This window comes from Rhododendron vialii, chromosome 11a, assembly GCF_030253575.1.
Source record: "Rhododendron vialii isolate Sample 1 chromosome 11a, ASM3025357v1".
NCBI lineage: Eukaryota > Viridiplantae > Streptophyta > Magnoliopsida > Ericales > Ericaceae > Rhododendron > Rhododendron vialii.
In genome coordinates this window covers 29473659-29495453 of record NC_080567.1, presented here as the reverse complement: position 1 = coordinate 29495453, position 21795 = coordinate 29473659, and the positions used below count along the sequence as shown (strand labels likewise).

General features: G+C 38.9%; 3 protein-coding genes across 4 annotated transcripts; 2 read left to right on the top strand and 1 right to left on the bottom strand.

Annotated features, from left to right (window-relative positions):
• Window positions 1-1281: 1281 nt before the first annotated feature.
• On the top strand, window positions 1282-5973 carry LOC131306377 (disease resistance protein At4g27190-like). 2 transcript variants are annotated; one of them, XM_058332585.1, is made up of 3 exons: window positions 1282-1511; window positions 3264-3313; window positions 4605-5973. In XM_058332585.1, the coding sequence occupies exon 3, from the start codon at window positions 4933-4935 to the stop codon at window positions 5878-5880; it is 948 nt and encodes a 315-aa protein (XP_058188568.1). In that variant the 5' UTR covers window positions 1282-1511; window positions 3264-3313; window positions 4605-4932; the 3' UTR covers window positions 5881-5973. The 2 variants fall into 2 exon arrangements, with proteins under 2 accessions (XP_058188568.1, XP_058188567.1); XM_058332584.1 differs by lacking the exon at window positions 1282-1511 and having other exon boundaries at window positions 3198-3313.
• A 250-nt stretch (window positions 5974-6223) lies between these two features.
• Window positions 6224-14614, top strand: LOC131306376 (disease resistance protein At4g27190-like). Its single transcript, XM_058332583.1, has 2 exons — window positions 6224-7653; window positions 14338-14614. Exons 1-2 carry the CDS (start codon window positions 6320-6322, stop codon window positions 14384-14386), a joined length of 1383 nt encoding a protein of 460 aa, XP_058188566.1. The 5' UTR covers window positions 6224-6319; the 3' UTR covers window positions 14387-14614.
• A 3652-nt stretch (window positions 14615-18266) lies between these two features.
• Window positions 18267-21396, bottom strand: LOC131306379 (WRKY transcription factor 55-like). The gene is made up of 3 exons (XM_058332586.1): window positions 21359-21396; window positions 20633-20764; window positions 18267-18983 (listed from the first exon to the last, which is right to left on the bottom strand). Exons 2-3 carry the CDS (start codon window positions 20734-20736, stop codon window positions 18701-18703), a joined length of 387 nt encoding a protein of 128 aa, XP_058188569.1. The 5' UTR covers window positions 20737-20764; window positions 21359-21396; the 3' UTR covers window positions 18267-18700.
• Window positions 21397-21795: the final 399 nt, after the last annotated feature.

Below are 21795 nucleotides of genomic sequence, written 5' to 3'. Positions count from 1 at the left end.
CTTTTATTTTTGAATTTCGTAGACGGACCTATCTAATCCCTTACAATCTCACGTTGAGTCGCTTAAGGCCCCAATGGGAAAAGGAATAGAAAAGGAGGAACTTAACGAAGTCTCCTCTCTCCTATATACTCTCTGAAAGCAGATTTGTATATTATGAATGTTAACATCTTCATCTGCTTTTCCTTTACAAATTTGGTCTCACGTAAGTTTGGATTTGGAGTATGGAATAAGGAAGAACTATCTTCTTATTTAGGGAAACAAATTACTAACAGTATTTTTAGGAAATTGATATTCGCGTTCCATTTTTTAATGCAGATGCTCCATTTTGTTCATAAAGTTACTAGTAATTTCACGGTGAAAGTGGAGCGCCTGCATCAAAAAAGGAAACACGAATATCAATTCCCTTTTTTGAACTTCAACTAACACGTACTTTGAAGAGTTAATTTTTCTCCTCATGTTCTCTCCTTCAGCTACTTTATTAACTACTCCTATGTTTCTTTTTTTCCACTTTTCATTAAGGGTCCGTTTGAATAGTGTGAAAGTGATAGAAATTACAAGAAAGATAAAATAATACCACTTTTCTGGTGTTTGATTAGCATGAAAATACGAGAAAGTGTAAGAAAGTAAATTTTCTTATACAACTCATTAAATCATAAGTACTTAGCTTCCATATTCTTGCTAAAAACACAAGAAAATTTTATTTTCTTGTGAAAGTAGCCACATTTTATGACACTTCCTATTATGTCCATAACTATTTTACATCTAATGAACGGCTCGGATCATTTTTGTGGGACCCGCAATGAACCCACTACAAAATCTGTGTGCAATTTGTCTATGTGGACGGAGTTACCAATAAATGAGAGCAGCTACGTACAGGTATAGCAAAGGCAGTACAATAGCCAAGTTCAAATGGCTGTTGTTCCCGTCTCGGGTCCTGCAAAAATGATCGGAGTCACTCATTTTGTCCTAAACATTTCGTTTAAGATCCCTGTAAAAATCATCTCAATCCAATACCAGAAAAGGGCATTTATGAATCATCCAACTTTGCTTCAGAATTTAGGCTAAATCTTGAAGCAAAGTTGGATGATTCATAATTGCCCTTACCGATATTGGATTGAGATGATTTTTTACAGGAACCCTAAGCAAAATGTTTTGAACAAAATGAGCGGCTCCAATTTTCTTTGTGGACCCGAGATGGGCGCAAAAGAGATCTGTATGCGGCTGCTGTACAACCTTTTCTGTACTCCTATCTTTACTGCTGATAAATAGATATGAATAGTTCAAGAACCGAGGTTTTTCACCAACAATGCAAGAATGGTGCCCTGAAGTTTAACAGTGAAATAATGCCTTAAGATTAGAGCGCCATGGGCTGAGAATTGACAACTCCAAGTCGGCTACAGGATTGCAAAAAGCTAGTGGATTAATGAGGATCAAATACTACTAGAAAGTTGTCAGGAAATTTCAATCTGGGCTAGCTGGCCTGGTATTCAGTGCTTAATTAATTTGACAAGGTATGCACTCGTCTTCTGTATGCCTCACCAGTCACCATTTCTTCTGCTTCTTATTCGCTGATCAATCGTGGATTGTAATTGGTAGTAGTAGTGATTGTGTAGTCTACTTAGATTTTAGTACGTCTTCTGATCTGATGCTTTAAGTTGAATCGTTTGTCATTGCGTCTTCACCCTTTCCCCATACTTTTAACAGGGTGCCTTTCATTTTTGGCGACTTTATGGACTCTGTCTTTTTTGTTGTGTTATCTGAAGTCTCTCATTCGATTTGTGTCAAGGATCACATTGTTTGCCTCAATGAGATGAATCAAGCTCCAAGATTATTTAACCAAAACATCTCTTAATTGCTGAGAAACAGAAACTCACTCACTCACTCTCTCTCTCTCTCTCTCTCTCTCTCTGGGTTAAAATTAGTTACTCTCTCTGGGTTAAAATTAGTTACTTGTACGGTTGTACCCTTTTTATTTTTTTTGCTAAAATGCTAACAGATAATATTATAGATCTAAGAAACAGTACATCAAGATCGAGGAAACTTCATTCCTAAATACGGGATCAAGAAACCAAACAAGAGGAGACTTATTCCAAAGACTATACCAAACTCCAACTAAACCCATTGCTCCAAACAGTCGGAGTACTGTAGAAAACAACCAAAAACACCCACACAAAGGTAATAGAAGCCCCATAAACAGGGAGAAATCCCATACAGTGGACACCAAAGAAAGAACAGAAAAGAGAAAAACCGATAACGGAATCGGATGGAGTCCACCTTACCGGAGTAGACTTCATCCACCGTTACCTAGATCTCCCACTTCGGCAGGGAGGACGCCTCCGACGACCACCATCTGCAAGGCACTATCTCCATAAGCCGTCAGACTACATGGCGGAAGAGGTGGAGGAGGAGCAGCGGATGGTGGTTTGGGGAGGAGGATGGAGGTGAAGGGAGAAAGAGAAAAAACCTTCGAGATTTAAGATGGGAAGATGGAAAAACCCCACGAGGGGGAGAAAACGCTCCCCTCCCATCATCCATTAGGGCGTAAAACCCTGGGGGGGAGGGGGAGGGGGAGGGGAAGGCGGAGATGCTGGGCAACGGTTTCTTTAGGTTAGAGAGAAAGCGATTTGTTAAAAATGATTTTGTACGGTTGTACCCATTACTTTATGTGATTCCTTTTAATTTTGTGTTACCGGTTACTTTGCAAAAATTAACAATCAGTGTTAGAGCATCTCCACTCCTTACTTAGATTTTTACCCAAATTTGAGTAAAAATTTGGGTAAAAACTTGATTTGATATGAAGTTTCCTCCTGAGCTCATGTTTTACTCAAATCCCATTCATTCACCACCATCACCACCGCTGCTCCAATCCAGTCACCTCTAAGCGCTCGCACTCTTTCTCTCTCTCTTGAGGGCTTCAAATACCCAAAACCCTAGATTGGCACCTCCCAGAACTCTAGATCGACACCTCCCTAGCATCACGACCACCACCAATGCCGACCACCACTAGCAACCACCACCACCAGCAACCAACCCATCACAACCAACACCTACCACTAGCAACCACCACCTGAAAATTTGGTGAAGGATTTGGTTCAATACCAAATTTTTGGGGAAGAATTTGAGTAAAAACAAAATTTGGTATAAGTTTGGGTAAGAAGTGGAGGTGGATTTTGGAGGTTTTTTACTCAAATTTGATTTGGAGATGCTCTTATTGCCCATACATGTTTTCCTTTTTTTGAAAAGTGAGCTTAAACTTTGAGCAGGAGGAAGAGAGGAGTACTTCAGAGACATCATCTGCATTCTACATACGAAGGTAATGCTACGGTTGACCATTTCTCATATTAAAAGTGTAACATGCTGACTTTTTGGATATTTTTTTTCTAATTTTTGTAAGTTTTTTCTAATTTGAGTCATATGTTTTTTAGTGGACCATTCTCTGAGTAACATATTTTAGGTCTAGTTTCCTAAAAAAAGGCAACTTAGTTTTTTCCTTTGTCCTTATTCAAATTTTTTTCATATTTAGTAGTTTTGTTTCGAACTTTTGTGGATTATTAGTTCGTTTTGACAGAAGGAATCGGAAAAAATAAAAAATTATAACTTTTACCTATTTTTTTTGGAAATATCTTGGATATCTCAAAAAAGAGAGGTAAAAGTCATAATTTTTTTTTACTTTTTCGATTACTCTTGTTAAGACGAATCAATAATTCACAAAAATTTGACGCAAAACTAGCAAATGCATTTTTTTTTTGAATAAGGACAAAACAAAAAAAATGCCCAAAAGGCCAAGTGACTATATATAAGAACTAGGCGTTAGCGTGTATAATGGAATCAAAACAATCGTAAAGATGAATAAGAAGTTCGTGGACGGAAGCATTATAGGTGCATTGCTAATTTGCTATATATGTTATTCTCAAAATCGACTATGCGTACCATTGTACCGATATGGGGAGTACCGATACTACAGATGGCGACACAAATAATCCAAACTATTTATTGATTTTAAATAATTTTTCAAGTGGTCTTGCAAAAAATCAGCTCAATTGGATATGTGTAAGTGAGTGATCTAATTTCTAATTTTCCATTCAAAATTTAGGGTACTTATTATAAATTCTGGATGAAAACTTGGAAGATTGAATCAACTACTTACACAAAGTTAATTGAGTTGATTTGTTGCAATGGAATACCCGAAAAATTATTTTGTAATTAATGAATGATTTGGATTATTCGTGTGGGACACAAAAGTAGGCCCCACACGATGTATGTGCAGTATCGGTACTCCTCCTATCGATACGCCAAGCATTTTGGCATTTAGAACCAATTTCTCAAATATAAGGAAAAAACCACATCAGTTGCTCAAATGATGACTAGAGGCCGGGTACACGCGATGCGTGTGCAAGTCGATTTTTGGCCACTTATTGTTTAATCGCATTTTAACATGCAAAATTCGACTTGCACACGCTTGCGAGTTCCCTGGCCTCTAGTTTGTATTATATGGAAAGTAGTATTTGACCCCAACTCTAGTGAATCATCTTAACATGGTAGAGATAAGTGGATTGATCAAATTGCTGTATTCTAAAGAGATTTACCTGGGATGATGGGATCAGGTTCTGAGATTAGTGATGGCAGACGGGATTTTAGCTATAGGAGGATTAGTAGTCTCTGCGGTGTCATCAGCAACGTCAGCAGTGCAGGCTATGGCCCAAGCTAAGCAAGTGTTCTGGGATCCACCAATGGAGAAAGACGACCTCCCCAACAATGTGGAGGAGATTATTGATGATTTAAACGATGAAGTTCGGAAGCTGGGTTCCAAAAGTAAGGACTTTAAGAATAAAGTACTGAAAAATAAGATGAAGGCGCCATCGGAAATGTACTTGGAATGGGTCCGCACTGTGGAGGAGATTGACAAACAAGTGAAGTATTTACTAGACAAATATGACAAACAAAGCAAAGAAGAGGCATCTTGGTGGTTTACCTCGAGTCCGGATTTTGGATTTTAGAGAAGATTTTAAAAAGATGTATGAGAAAGTAAAGAGTCTTGGAGAAGAAAGCAATCAAATCGAAGATAAAATGTTTGTTGATCTGCTACCCGAACTTGTTGTGAACAAAGAGGGAAAAAATAACAATTTTGGGATACGTGGAAAGCAGATCGAGAAGATTCTAGACTTGCTGGAAAGTTCCATGGGTAAGAAAATAGGTATCCTCGGGACAGTGGGGATTGGGAAAACAACCATGATGCGCAGCTTGAATAACCATGAAAAAGTTACCAAAACTTTTGACATAGTCATTTGGCTGGATGTATCGCAGGAGGGGAGCAGGGAAAATTTGAGCAGGGAGGATCTCCTACAGGCCATTGTGAGAAGGCTAGAACTAAATATAGGAGGTTCTGGCAATGCAGATGAAACTACCAAAAGAATATTAATGGAGTTGCAGGGCAGAAATTTCTTGCTACTTTTGGATGATGTCAAGGAATGTTTCAATTTAAAAGATATTGGGATTCCTGAGAGCAACAATGGATGCAAGATAGTATTGACTACTAGGTTGCGTCGTGTTTGTCGCTCAATGGTTGACCATAAAATTAAGGTGACTTATTTATCACTAGACGAGGCATGGAAGATGTTTCAAGATGTTCTAAAAAGTCCTGAACTTCTTGAATATCCAGATATTCGGAAACTTGCAAGGAAAGTGTGCAAAGAATGTAGCGGGGTTCCACTGTTGATAAAAAAAGTAGCAAGTACATTCAGATCGAAAGATTCTTTGCGCCATTGGAGTGATGGATTGAATAGTTGGAGGATGTGGCCCGAAAAAGAATGCGAAGGCATTAGGGAAATGTATAATATGTTGAAATTTTGTTACGATGATTTGGATGATGAGCGGCGTTAGAAATGCTTTCTTTATGGTGCATTGTATCCGGAAGGCAGTGTGATCAACGCAGAATATTTGTTGGAGTGTTGGGCAGCTGAACATCTCCTTGGCGATTTTGATAGTATAACAAAGGAGTCGCTCGTCTGTGGGCATCATGTATTGAGTTACCTTAAGTATGTGTCATTACTTGAAGAAGGTGAGAGTGAGAATCAGGTTATAATGCACAAATTCATCCGAAACTTGGCATTATATATAGCAGAAGGTGATCCTGATTGTAAACACATGGTTGAAACGAGCAAACGATTAAGAGAGCCCCCAAAAGTGGACTCTTGGACCGGGAAGAATAGAATCTCATTTGGAGCAATTACTGGCTTCCCCCGATTGCAGCATACTTTCCACACTCTTCCTACAGAAAAATTCAAGCCTGAAGATAATCCCACAGTATTTCTTTGAGCACATGATAAAACTTCGAGTTTTGGATGTATCTCATACAGGAATCGAGGAGTTGCCTTCATCACTTTCAACCTCGATCGGTCTCAAAGTCCTGTATCTAAATAACTGCAAAAATTTGGTCGAGCTTCCTACTCCCATTGTGGAAGCACTTAAGCTTCTTGAAGCACTTGATATTGTGGGGAGTGGAGTCAATAACATACCGTCCCATATTGAGAAGTTGACCCGGTTAAGGCGATTGCGGGTATCCTTCTCCAAGTCTGGAAATGAAAATTCCACTCAAGAGGTAAATTTCAACTACAAGATCATTTCAAAGCTTTGTCTATTGGAAGAATTGGTCATTGATGTGAAATCACCCGAAATTTGGTCCAATGATGTCGTAGAGAACATCATCAAAGAAGTGGCTACGTTGAAAGAGTTTAGCTCTCTGAAGTTTTGCTTTTCTGATAAGGTTGAAGATGTTATTGAGGTTTTTGGGTCTCAAAATCTTCGTATCCGTGTTCCTGACGCCACAATCCTTCTCAGTTTCATTGAAAGGAGTTCATGGAGAAATGTCCAAGACAGTGAAAACTTTGAGTTCTACATTGGTTCCAAAAGGTCAGAACACCCTCAACTCCCCAACTTTGACGAGTTTGAGAAGTACGTGAAATATTGTGAAGTTGAAGGTAGAAACTTATTGATTCTCCAGGTCCTTGCCGAAGCTTCTGCTTTTGAATTAGTCGACAACAAAAACATCAAGCAGCTATCAGACGAAGAACTCGAAAGGATGAACAGTATCCAAAGTTGTCTAATTGAAGGTTGTGATGCAATTGAAACCATCGTGGGTACCTCAGGCAGGGTAGTACTACCAAGCTTAGAGCACTTGTTCGTAAAGAATCTACCAATGTTGGAAAGCATTTTGAGGGGACCACTCCAACCTGGAAGCCTAACCAAATTAACGACTCTAGAACTGACCGGCTGCCAAACTTTGGTCAAGGTTTTTCCTCCCGGCACCATCCAAGAACTTCGTGAAATCCAGCGCTTGAAAATTGAAAAGTGCGGTGAAATTGAAGAAATAATTCCAGAATCTGAAGCTCGTGGAACTCTGTTGCCAAAATTGAAGAAAATGATTCTCCTTGACATGGAAAAACTAAGAATCATTTGTGCCATTAATGAGACGTTGAAGTGGCCATCCTTGGAGAAGCTAGAGATATTCAAGTGTCCAGGTATGCTGAAATTGCCTTTCAACATAAATAATGCAAAAAATCTGGAACGTATCGATGCAGAGCAGGATTGGTGGGGAAAATTGCAGTTGCAGAATAACGAGGACAAAGCACGGCTTCAGAAATTATGTAAGCTGAGGTAATATTTCGTCTTTAAAATGTCACTGAATTGTTGCTGTTCCAAAAGCAGTTTTGGAAAGATCTTTCAGGAACTTGTCAATTTTCGAAACTTGTTTTTGAGGAGTCTATTTGTGAAAACTCAAAAAACGTTGTTAAATGTTGGGAAAAATTCGGCAAAAGGCAAAAAATCCAGAGAACAATTTCATTGATAACAATTACATGATCGAAACAAATTACAAATACCGAGCAGATTTAACCAAACGAGATACAAACAGAACTTTTCTGAATTGGAACCGAGTCCTGTGTGATACCACAGTCACCTTAAGAAAGATTCGCTGCCTACCGTGGGTGTTGTAGGTTGCACCAACGTCTTTCTCCCAGGGTTGGCTCGGCTAAATTGCAAGCCGTTGGAACACCGCCGTCGACCGCCTTGGCGAACTGAACAAACGTCTGTCTCTCTCTCAAAGAATGAATTTCAGAGTTTGTTAGGATTGCTGTGCATTTTTCTGGGTCTCGTTTTGAAACGGGATACACCAATATATAGCCGAAGGAGATATCCTCACAAATGCTGGAATTAAATGGAATGCGAAACCCCCAAATTGAAACCAGCCATCAAGGGGAAGAATAATACTGCCATCAAGGTGGAGAGGTTATGGGAGTTACAGCCGTACACATCAATACGTCTATTGATTGTGATGCATTCGGATACAACGAATCCGGGACCGGTTGCCTCGGAAGACCCTCCAGAAATCCCGGTTTCATTCATCCGAAATTCTGTAAAATTTCCAACAATCCCCCCCATGAATGGAATTGGCAGGCATACTGGCGCAGAGTACAAAGTTGATCCGAGAGAACGACAACGGATAATTCCTGCATAGGATAGGTGGCTTTTGGCCTGAAACCTTCCCTTGTGATAGCCTATCGGGTTTACTAGCAAACCAGTGTGCGGTCCCGCTTTGAACTGTTTCGCCGCCGATGTAAACCGAGACAATAGACGTCACACAGGACTTCTCCTGACGTAGTTCAGTTCTCACTGTTGGGTTCATTTTGGCCATGACACCCCCTACCTGGTTCTGCGAGTATTTTCTCGAGAATTTCGCCACAATTCTCAAAGAAGCGGCCCCACTTCATACTAACATAGGTGACCTTCCTATAAAGGGTATCCTGCTATACCCCGCCTGGCAATCCAGCGCATAGGAGTCATTAAAAGTAATGCTTAACCTCTTTCCATTAGTAGGTATCACTGTTTTACACCATAGGAATGGGCAGGAGATCAAGTCTCCTCAGTGATCGTTCTCGGCTACTCGCGAAAGATAGCCTCATTGAACCTAGATCTTGGGATCTCTAGTCAACTAGGTTGGCTACCCCCACGGTAACTATGAGCGTAGTGGCTTCAGCCCCATCCCTTTCGATGCTTGCTCAACTAGCTCTCGGTTTAACCCTTTGGTTAGCGGATCCGCGATATTGTCCTTTGACCTCACATAGTCAATAGCGACAACCCCACTTGAGAGTAGTTGCCTAATGGTATTATGTCTACGTCGAATATGTCTAGACTTACCATTATACATATTACTCTGTGCCCTACCAATTGCGGATTGACTGTCGCAATGGATACTAATTGCTGGTACAGGTTTCGGCCATCTTGGAATATCCTCTAAAAATTGACGGAGCCACTCGGCCTCCTCAGACGCTTTATCTAGAGCAATAAACTCTAATTCCATCGTTGAACGTGCTATACACGTTTGTTTAGAGGATTTCCAAGAAAAAGCTACACCACCAAGTATAAAGACATATCCACTTGTGGATTTTGAGTCCTTCATATCTGATATCCAGTTTGCATCACAATACCCTTCCAGTACTGCTGGATATCTGGTGTAGTGTAGCCCCAGATCACAAGTATACCTCAAATAACGCAGAGCCCTGATTATTGCCTTCCAGTGATCACGACCTGGATTACTCGTGTATCTGCTCAGTCTGCTGACTGAATAAGCCATATCGGGCCTTGTACAACTCATCAGGTACATTAGGCTCCCAATTATCCGAGAATACTCTAATTGAGATACGCCTTCCCCCCCATTCTTGGATAAATGCAGACTTAAATCCACAAGGGTTCTTGTGACACTTGAATCAGACGAGTTGAACTTTTCAAGAATCTTGTCAACGTAGCGTGTCTGAGATAGCGCAAGTCCGACAGATGTTCTGGTGATCTTGACACCCAGAATGACATCTGCAAGGCCCATATCCTTCATGTCAAGTTTTGAGTTTAACATATCCTTGGAAGACTAAATGACCCTTTCATTACTGTCAACAATGAGCATGTCATCAACGTAGAGACACAAAATGACGTACCCTTCGTCTGTGTCCTTGACATAAACACACTTGTCATATTCGTTGATTTTGAACCCACTCGACAACATAGCATTGTCAAATTTTTCATGCCATTGTTTCGGTGCTTGCTTTAGACCATACAGAGATCTAACAAGCCTACATACTTTCTTTAATTAACATGGCGCGGAAAAACCCTCAGGTTGTTATATGTAGATTCCTTCATCTAAATTGCCATTTAGGAGAGCTACCTGACATCCATTTGACTCATACGTAGCCCATTGGCTTACTGCAGAATAGAGTCAATTTCATTCTTAATAGCCTCCTTTCACAAAGGACCCTCAGGAGAGCTCGGTACTGTTTTGAATGTCTGAGGCTCACTTTCTAACATAAAAGTTCGAAAGTCTGGACCAAAGGATGTTGAAGTTTTAGCTAGGCTCAACATCAACTTCTTCCTCTTGATCTTGACTGCTTTCACCAGCAGTCTTCAAAGTTCACTTAACCGAACTTGACTCCTTTATGGATCTATCTGAAAATATGTGTTCAAAGAACAACACATTCCTAGATTCCATGGTCTTATTCTTGTGAATATCTGATACTCACATTAAGACATAATACAAGTTGCTATTGTGCACACAAAATCAACAATCGTTAGACCTATTCTCACCTTCTTAGGTGTAGGTACAACCACTTTTGCAAGATACCCTCACATCCGTGAGATTATAGGAAGGCATTGCCCCCACAGCTTTAGGGTTTTATCAACTTTCTTGCATGGTACCTCATTAAGGCCATTATATGTGGAGAGAAATGCTTCACTCCATAAATTCTGTGGAAAACAGAATTAATCAACCTAGTATCAATCATAGCTTGTTAGGCATGATCTAGCTTTTAACAACTCCATATTGCCGAAGCAAATAAGGTATAATGGTTTGGTGAACTAGCTAGACACAAGTTCCGCAAATGGTAATTCGAATTTACCACCTCGGTCACTATCCACCACCTTATTCTTAGCTAAGTTGATGTCCTTCATTCTTAACAAGAACGAGCTTTATCCAATATTATGTTCTTGCTCTCGAGCAAGTACACGTAGCAATATTTCATGTTAATATCAACAAAAAGTAATAAAGTACTTATTGCCACATCATATTTGGACATAACTTTGAAATCCCACACCTCAGTGTGAATTAAGTTAAATGGTTTAGTGCTTCTTTCAACTAAATGAAAAGAAGTCTTTATCACTTAAACCTTTACAACGGCAACCATTTGCCCATCCTCCTCATTTCTTAAACGAGAGGAATATGTTCCCACAAGAACCACCATTGGCGCACCAGACAGTTGTGGATAAATCACCTTGGACAATACCATCACAAGTATTCCCACCATTTTCGATTTCCAATTTTTTCCATTAAAACCAAATAACACGGTTTTTCCACAAACCTGATATTCAGGATCCACTGTTTTTAACAAAGTAATTAATGTTTGAAAAATAATACCTCAGTTTTGATTTCCCAAAACCAAACAAGACAATAGCAATCAGTGACCTACTGCCTTTATTATCCAAAACGGTAGCTTATGATATGAAAAACCTCCACTGGGATTTTTATACATAATGCAATAATTTCACAATTATGCCAAAACATTAACTGTTATGCAAGTAAAAACAAGAACAGTTTTTTTTTTCCTTTTCCCTGTTTCAACACGAAACTAATCATATACAATATGATTTTAAAAATTTCTCAAATCAGAAACCAATTTTATATTCCCCATCTGCTCTTGTCCAAAACCAAGAACATGTTTTCCAACACAATTGGCCGCGCACGGTCCAAGCCGAGCAGAACATAAGCAGGATCGAGGCTGAGTGCACCACTCCAAAAGCCGTATAAACTATTGATCCGAGGCCAAGTCGCACACGACTGACCGATGTCGTAGCCTATCAATCACCAACATCCTTGATCGAGTCGCGCACGACTGATCTAAGCCGAAGCAATACAATTCACCACAAAGCCGATTCGAGGTCGAGTCGCGCACGACTGACCGTGGCCGAACCCAAACATTTATCGTAAAGCTGACGCCGAGCATTGTGAATTCTGGATTCATTCCATAAGTCCACCATATCACCTGTGGAAAACAAACATCCAAAGCTTCCACCAACCAAAGGTCAGATTTGATTTCTCCTGAACCAATATCAACCCATAAAAGAAAACACCGTTTTAGGCTCTAATCCACTCAAAGTAGGCCGGTCCGATCCGAACCCCTGGAACTAGAGTTCTATTAGTGCAATTAGTGCCTGGCGTTTTTGTGCAATAAACCTTTCCGGCCGAAGACTAGCGATCGGAATCTGGCTTAATATAAAATCCAAAGAACTATTAGCCAACATTCTCACTAATCAGAACACAATTAAATACTATGGGGAAATAATCTTGTAGTCATGTATGAGACTTGGTCTCAAAACTCGAATATAGATCCCACACTGTATCCAGAGCGAAATGTTAGTCCGAAAATCAAGAGTGGAAAAGAATTTAGAAAATAACCACTCACGCTACTGATTGTCCCTTTACCAACTAAATGCTCTTCGTCGGTAACCTTTCTAATGTGAATAAACTCCACTTATGCGTTTCTATTCACATGTCCATGTATGCAATCAAGTCTCAAAAAGAGACAGCAGCTTAGCTAGTAAATTCTCGGTGAATCATCAAACTAGAATACTATATTCTCTGTAATGATAAAACAAGACAATAGTTTACCCAAAGAGGACTGTTATGTTATCTCGTATCAATCAACAATCAATCTACCGAGCAGATTGATTAATCGCCATACACCAGTGGTACTCCACCATGGAAACTAATCTGTCATGAATATGTTCTTGCAACCCAAAAGTTAGTCCATAACAGAAACTATTTTCTGGAATTCTTTTGCCGATCAGAGATCAAGAATCTTTCTTAAGTTTGTTGGGAAAAATTCGGCAAAAGCCAAAAAATCTAGAGAACAATTTCATTGATAACAATTACATGATCGAAACAAATTACAAATACCGAGCAGATTTAACCAAACGAGATACAAACAGAACTTTTCTGAATTGGAACCGAGTCCTGTGTGATACCACAGTCACCTTAAGAAAGATTCGCTGCCTACCGTGGGTGTTGTAGGTTGCACCAGCGTTTTTCCCAGGGTTGGCTCGGCTAAACTGCAAGCCGTCGGAACAACGCCGTTGACCGCCTTGGCGAACTGAACAAACGTCTGTCTCTCTCTCTCAAAGAATGAATTTCAGAGTTTGTTAGGATTGCTGTGCATTTTTCTGGGTCTCGTTTTGAAACGGGATGCACCAATATATAGCCAAAGGAGATATCCTCACAAATGCTGGAATTAAATGGAATGCGAAACCCCCAAATTGAAACCAGCCATCAAGGGGAAGAATAATACTGCCATCAAGGTGGAGAGGTTATGGGAGTTACAGCCGCACACATCAATACGTCTATTGATTGTGATGCATTCGGATACAACGAATCCAGGACCGATTGCCTCGGAAGACCCTCCAGAAATCCCAGTTTCATTCATCCGAAATTCTGTAAAATTTCCAACATTAAATTCAACTTGTTTTCGTAACAAGTTTTCCCTCTTCACGGTAAAATGAAGCTCCTTCATTTTGAATTAAGAATTCACAACGAATCAAATCTCTCCAAGTAAGACTCGAACCTACAACCAATCAGTGCCTCCTCCCCCCACCACCTATATTACTTGGATGTCGGTATGGTTGTCTTAGAGTGGGTATATATCTAAGTATCAGTTTATGTAATTCTCGTATCCAAGGACACTGCAAAATATTTCTCTTCCTTCGTTGATTTCCTTTACTTTCTCGGGTAAAAGATGATTTCTAGAAGGTGCCATAATTTTTTCCGCATAGTACTGGTGTTTTATACATAGTTTTATGGTATATTCTTAATTTTTTTTGGTGCAACTTTTCTGGTATCCAAAAAAATTTCCTAGTTGAACTTCTGCGATTAGCCACCTCGTCAAAACGCCTCTGACGACTATCTAACTTCCAACCACTACCCCCAATGATCCATTCGACGACTGCCCCACCACCAACCACCACCTTTAAAGACCCTCCAATGACTCCTCCGACCTCCTAAATTTCCTTTCCTTAAGCAACAACCCCCTTACTTGATTCCAAAATAAGTTTTTAAACGTGTGCACCGAGCATATTTATTGCTTTGATTGTCAACGGAACAAGGTAAAAATGTGTTTACTGATAACAAAAAACTGGAAGCTTTACCAAACCCGGTTTTCCGAAAAATCTTCTTAAAGTTTTGAACTAGAACAGTCATCTTTGTGTGTTATCTCATTCTTCTGCCTAACTCAAACCCTCTTATGTTCATAGATCATGCGATGATCGACTCTGCTCTTCCAAGAAAAGACGGTACTTCTAGGAGCTTTTGACAATTGGCATCACTGGATCCTTTCTACCCTCAAGCTTTTGCCCAAAATAAGTTGAAAGATCTTGGTGGCATGGAGTTTTCTACTTGTTTGGATGTGGTCGTAGTCAGTGTTGTGTTATTCCTTTGTGCTGTTGTATTTCCTTCTCCGCTACAACAATTTTACATTTATGTGCTTCTAAATTCTAATCAATTTGTATGGTGTACTATGGGATTTCCTTCTCTGCTGCAGCACTTTTACATGTATGTGCTTTGAACGTAGAAGCTCAACTACCGTCTTCTAAACAATTTGTATGTGCTTTTAACATGGTAGCTCAATTACTGCTTATAAACAATTTGTATGGTGTACCATCCTCAAGCATATTCCTGGTTTTGCTGCTTAGCGATTTCACAACCGAGCCACTTCTCCTTCTCTGCTGCAGCAAATTTACATGTATGTGCTTTTAACATAGAAGCTCAACTACTGTCTTCTATACAATTTGTATGTGCTTTTAACATGGTAGCTCAATTACTGCTTCTAAACAATTTGTATGGTGTACCCTCCTCAAGTATATTCCTTCTTTTGCAGCCTAGCGATTTTACAGCCGAGCCACTTCCCCTCCTAAGCAGGTTCTTACGCGCGGCTCGAGGAATTTGTAGCAAGGTATCAAAACATATCATTAACTATATTAGCTCTATTAACCAACAACATGTCCGGAGAACCAGCACAATAGCACTATGAAAATTGTTACATGGTCATGGGTAGGACTTAACCCCAAAATCTAGCTTATGAAGTGAGGATGCACTCACGCTTAGCACCTGCCGCGTGAAGGAGCGAGACACACACCTACCCATCTCTAGTACTTAGATCTAGGACCATGTTACATTGTCTTGGTAGAACTGATCAACTCCTAAAGCTAGCTTATGAAGTGAGGGTGCCCTCATGCTTATATACTTCATATTACTTTGGTACCCAAGCGATGTGGGACTTTGTTTCACATTCCCCTGAAACCAGAAAAAAAAACTGCAGCCCCGTCAGTAGAAAATATCATGGTAGCACCGACGGAGAAACTAGAGAACTGCTGCAAAACAAGTGACCAAGTACCCCATTTCAGTCCATAATTTAGAAGCAGCCGTAATCCCATACAGCCAAGTAACTGATGTCAAAAACCATCGCACACTATGGACCTTCCCTTGAAACCAAAAAATACTGCTGCCCATTACAGCAGGAAATATAATGCCAGCACTTGCCCAGAAAACTGAAATCCTCTATAGAGAGTTATCATTGGTGTTGAACTTCATTTTGATCCACATAGCCATTTTTGTCGTGACCAAATCTACCACTTTATCTTCATCCAGAATTTTTATAGTTAAGCACCACTTCATTTCTAGCCAACCACAAAGACCATAATACAGCATATAAACATGACTCCCAGCAATGTCTTCCCACATTGAAGAAGCCACTTGAAAACCAAATTTCCAATAGTTGACCAAGGGATGAAGGGCAGATCCTATATATAATCCACCACAGCATGATCTTGGACCAAATCTTCCACGAGACATGGAAATGCAGAAGAAAATGATTTGGAGTTTCTATCTCCAAGGAGCAAAAGGGGAATAGAGCTAGTAGTCTATCGTTTATGTACCAAAAATATAATTTATAAAACTGAGAGTCAACTCTTACTCCGTAGAATAGCGATTAAGACCAAAATCATGCATGATTACTTTAACGCGTATTGGGAATGCGCGATGGACTATTTTTACAAAACGTTTCAAAACATAGACATTTCTCCACTTCATTCCCAAATTTTGGACAGATCGACGAAATACTCTCGCAAACGTAGAGTGGAAGTATTCACACCAAACCAGAGGGAAATCTCTGCAGCCCAACTTCTATAGCTTGTAAATATTGATCTTCCTATCTGTTTCTCGTATCCATCAATGGAAATCCTTCCACCTAACTACTTTCTCCACTGATAAAATGCTCCCCATCAATGGAAGACAACTGTGGAACCGTAAAACAAATCTGACGTCGTCATCGAATCTCCTGCAATCTCCTGCATCAAAAGACGACAGAAACGACTGCAATCTTCGTCGTCGTTCACTATGGCCTCGACTAATCTCCGCATTTCTTTCTTGAATTATGAAGCGCCACTTATAAACTTGTGTGAGAAGCATTAGAAAGTACTATTACTCCCGGAAGTAAATTAAATTAAACAGAACATAGATTTGAAAATGGTAAAAGAACAAGAAGTCAACAACGTGAAGTTGCAATCGAAGGTGTATATTCGTTCTCACTTTTGTTTTTTCTTTACATTTTTTTTGGCTTCATTGGTTCTTGTTGATTTTAATATGATGATTGCATTCAAACATGCAAAAGTTGGTTTAGCTCTTGTTCTTTCTCACGCCAGATGGTTTGGAGGAAGATATTATGCACCTGTGATATGCTCCTCTCTCGCTGCCTACGGTATTGATTTGGCTACCAATTCTAAAGTGGCCGTATCAACGAGACTGTAATTTTTTGCTTTTCAGCATGTTTTCATGAAACTTTGTAAATAGTAAATATAGACCTCTATTACTCAATATCTATATACTCCCTCCGTCCCTTTTTAAGTGTCCTGCTTCGTAATTCCAACTTATTAAAAAGACATCATCATTATACTTTTCATATCAATTTTTTTCTCCACTTTCCCTACTTACCCATCATCATTATACTTTTACTCACTTACTTTTTAAAATGGAATCTACTTTTAGGGATAAAATAGACAATTCACTAACTTTTACCCACTAACTTTACAAAATGAACACTTATTAAGGGACAGCCCAAAATGGAATACCGGACTATAAATAAGAGACGGATGGAGTATTTTTTTTTTTGGATGATATAAATGTAGAAGTCGCCAAAGTAATCTATATGGGTATGCATGTTTTCCCAACATGAATATTCCTTGTATTCTCGTGCACCGTTAACTTGCGATAAAAGTATATGTGTGCGAGATGATTGAGATGACGTAAGGACAACTCATTCCAAATGCTTTTACCACGGTGACCATGACTTATATTATGATTACACAAATATTTAAATTCGTTCTCCTCAACGGACATGACAACACGTTGCGATGCACCTAGTTTATGTTACATAAAATGCCTAGAACATTCGGAGTAACAATTACAGTACAAAGAACGAATTCAAATTTTGAAAAAGTACTCCTCACTTCCGGAGTACAATTTTCGAATCAATCAAGAAATCGTTGCATCTGTGTATGTTTTGGATCGGCTAAATAAATAAACGTAGTTACTATTCCCTCCGACAATTTTTAAATGTCCCGCTTCGTAACTCCAATTTATTAAGAAAACATCATTATTATACCTTTTATATTAACTTTTATCTCCATTTTCTCTATTTACCCTCTATGGAGACATCATCATTATATTTTTACTCACTAATTTTTTAAAATAAAATCTACTTTAAAGTCATCAAAGGCACTCAAGCCGCACGCTCATCTCGACACAACGACTTTTGGCCCTGATTCTAAAAAAAAAGTTGCACACTACTCTCTCCGTCATTTATTTAAAGTCCAGTATTTCATTTTGGGTTGTCTCTTAATAAGTATCTATTTTGTAAAATTAGTGGTTAAAAGTTTGTGTATTATCTATTTTGTCCCTAAAAATATATTTCATTTTGAAAAGTATGTGAGTAAAAGTGTAATGATGATGGGTAAGTAGAGAAAGTAAATGAAAAAGTTGATGTGAAAGGTATAAATGATATTTTTTTAATAAGTTGGAGTTACGAAACAGGACACTTAAAAATGGACGGAATGATTACTACAGATAACGATCACTCTTCGGACATCTGATTTTCAAATGTCAAAGAGTGCTCCTTGATTTTACTCTATACTTACCATCTCATCGTCTGAACATTTCAACCCTAATTAAGTCGTTTCCAAAAAAGTAAGTCAAAAGAGAAATGGTTTTGAAAATGTCAAAGAGATCGGAATATGGTTTTAATTGGGACTTTCTTAATTGTCAAATGTAATTAGGGGTTTCTGTAACTTTTCTCAATCTTCGCTGATTTCATCAGGAGATAATCAGACCTGCTGTCGAGCTAGCTAGCAATCATCATCAGCTGCTTCTCTTGTCTCCCGATCCCATTTATCTTCCATGCCTTAGGAGAAAATGAGGTCCATGCTATCACTGCTACTACTCCCTGAATTATACATCACATCGGCCAAATCCGCCACCGGAAGTTGAAACTCCGTCATATCTCTCCCAAACAGAATCGAACTCGGCCCTGCTCCACCAACGCCGATGCTCGGCCCAGCGCCACTGCTACCCAGCCCAAAGTCCATCGACAGCCGCGTCCGGTTGAGGGATTGCGGTGGGCGGCGGTGGAGACGCGGTGGTGGTTGCGAGTTGTAGAGTCCGCGCTGGCAGCGGCGGCAGCCTGAGTTTCGTTGAGGTGGGAGAGGCGGACGGCGCGGTGGATGACATGTGGCAGGTGTGATCCCCGCGGTAGGTTACCTGGAAGGTGAAGGGGTTGTCGTCGAGGCGATGGACTTGCTTCCTGGCCGGGCAGTCGTAGAGTTGGGAATGGGTGCATCTGTAGTAGCTCCTAATTAATACCACCAACAGTTTTGGGATTAATCATTTGCCCAGTTGGGAGAAGTTAGAAAAGTATACAACTGTAGATCGTAGTTGAAAAAAATTACTAATATAAAACAACAAATATACCAGTTTGTTATTTTTTTGTCTTTCATAAACTTTTTTTCTGATTTTTGGGCATTAGTTTTTACTTTTGAGATTTCGCTCATCGAGAAGAATGATTAAAATTAAAAAAAAAGAAGCATGCGTATAATAAAAATTCAAAAAAGTCAAACAAAAATATAAAAAATTTAGGAAGAATGAGGGCACTTGAATTCAAATACATAAGACGACATGTATTTGGATAATACTCCCATTTATTCAAACTTTACAATTAAGACTACTCTGTCATAAAGGATGGTATTTTCAAGACAAACATCATCAAATGAACGACGAGAGTAGAATGCCTTATCTACCACCCATTTGTGTTGATCTCACACCAATAGGTGATGCTGAGAGATCCATGTAAAGGGATAGTTTTGAATGGATGAAGTTGGGGCATATTGCTTCTCACCGATTTGTATACACTATACGTACCCTACGTTCTAAAATATTGGCCAGTTATTTCTTTGTTGGATGTTTTATAACCATTGTTCACATTCAAATTCAGTCACAAAAGTACCCCCAAAAAATGCATTAGAGATTTAAAAGTAGTATATCATCGTATTTTTAAAAAAGGAAGGTAATTTTGAAAATTCATATCTTTCGAAAAGTAATGATCATTCTATTTCAGTAAAATTAATTTTTGATTTTCGAAAGAGAAAACATCAATTTGAGGCAGCGGAAATGTTACTAATTAAAATTAAGAAGAGTCAAGACAGATTGTGTAGGCCCATGCAAGGTCAACTTTTGGGGCCCTAAGCTAGCTCGAACGTGAGGCCCCTACACATGTAAAATGGAAAAATGCTAACCGTCAAATTAAAAGTTGTTAGCCTCCCTTTGTGTGCAAAAAGTATTATGGAGTATAATGGGTTTTCAAGAGTAATATGTATTGAGATAGGATCTTTTGGTTTCATATTCAACAAAACAAGTGATATCCATATTTCATACATAAATTCAAAAAGATAACAATACAAGAATTTGATATGTGTATATTTTGTATTTTAGCACATGCAATTTCAAAGAAATGTTCGGACTCTCCATCAGTAAAAGTAATTCTGTTTATGAGTGGTAAGCATTTCAAACATGAATCTTCTAGTGCTAGATCAATAAATACTATAATTTGCTTCTCTTAATAATAATTTTTAATAGGACTATATATTCATATAACTCATACAGAGTTATACTACTTAACTGAAATCCATTTTTAGATTCAAATTTAAGGGTCTAAAGTCGCCACACCTTCGGCTTTAGGTCAAGCCGACCGTGCCTAATGCAAATTCGTGATCTTAAAAGGCGTCGTGATATTACCAAACACCACGAATAATCTATTGGAGTGGTCCACGTCTTGGTTTGACCATGTTAAAATAAAAAATCTTGAAATCACATAAAACGTCATTAGTTAGTAATAGGGGTCAATATGCAAGGTTGACGACTTCAAGTCCTTGGTCGAAGACTTGAGAAAACGAGAGGAAGAAGGAAAAAGTCATGCAGGAGGGTATTTCAGCAAAATTATGTTACCGCGGGAATGTTGACCCGAGAATATTCTTTTGACCGTATTTTCTCCAAGTATAACCATCCTCTGGTGGAATCTCCGTATTCCCCATCCGAGGTGCCGGCATCATGACCGTTCGTTTGTCCACGTCATTCCTCCTGCATTAATTTCCAACGACAACTATGAAATTAATTGGCGGTCAGGACACAATATCATTGGCGGAGCCACGTGGTGCGACTGTGGGTAGGTGCCACCCCACCTCAGTTTCAAGCTAGTACAGGCAAGATGGAACCAGGATTTCATAGACGTGGGACTGGATTATGAACAACAAGATTTTGAAATTTCAAGATTAGAAAATCTAATAGATTGTTTGGTTTAGATTTTAAGAGAAATTTTTTGTATAATCAGTGAAGAGAAATAGAAAGAGAAATAAGATTAATAATTAAAAAAAAGATTTATGGGAGACCATGAGCAGAGAGAAAATTGAGTTTTGGAATCCAAAATGAACACATTTTTAAGCATTTAAATATCTAAATAACACCCAATACAAAATATAATTCTTAACAAATAAAAAATAAGTACTATTCAAATTTAAAATTTTTTTATGAAAAAAAATCCCTTGATCATGAAAAGCTAGTGTAAAATTCGCATGCAGGGATGGAGGTCAAACGTTGGCACATTCTGTACCTTAATTCCCAGCAGTACTGAAGAATATAAATTAATGCAAACACGAATATTACACGAGCTTTTACCTGGAGATAAGCTGACACGCTTGATCATGAAAAGAGGAGAGTAATGAGCAATGGCGGAGTTAAGATTTTCGATAAATGGAATCGAAAATTTGAACTGTAAGTCACTTTTGTAATTGCTAATTGAAATAAACTATTAAGATTAACAAGTTAATCAAAAAGTAGATATATATTAATAACAAAATGTAGTTTCGATTTATAATTGATCTCGACGACTTTTCATACTTTGGAAATGATGGATGATAGCCTCGTTTATAATGGTTTCAAAAACAATTTTCTTTATATACACAACCAAACTATCATGTATCCATTGGTCACACATACGATTATGGTGCAGAGCAGTCAGCAGAGATTAGGAGAACTGGAGAAGAGTCTGAAGAGTGATCGTCGAACGAAACCCTTTTGTTAGCGCTATGTTTGGGAATTTTGTGGGTGGAGAT

Bases quoted from the DNA above. Each gene is read 5' to 3' on its own strand.
- LOC131306379 (XM_058332586.1), bottom strand. From the start codon at position 20,736: ATGATGCCGGCACCTCGGATGGGGAATACGGAGATTCCACCAGAGGAT. The intron at 18,984-20,632 runs GTAACATAATTT...GGTATTAATTAG, and splicing joins CTCGGGTCAACATTCCCGCG to GAGCTACTACAGATGCACCC.
- LOC131306376 (XM_058332583.1), top strand. From the start codon at position 6,320: ATGATAAAACTTCGAGTTTTGGATGTATCTCATACAGGAATCGAGGAG. The intron at 7,654-14,337 runs GTAATATTTCGT...TTATGTTCATAG, and splicing joins CAGAAATTATGTAAGCTGAG to ATCATGCGATGATCGACTCT.
- LOC131306377 (XM_058332585.1), top strand. From the start codon at position 4,933: ATGACAAACAAAGCAAAGAAGAGGCATCTTGGTGGTTTACCTCGAGTC.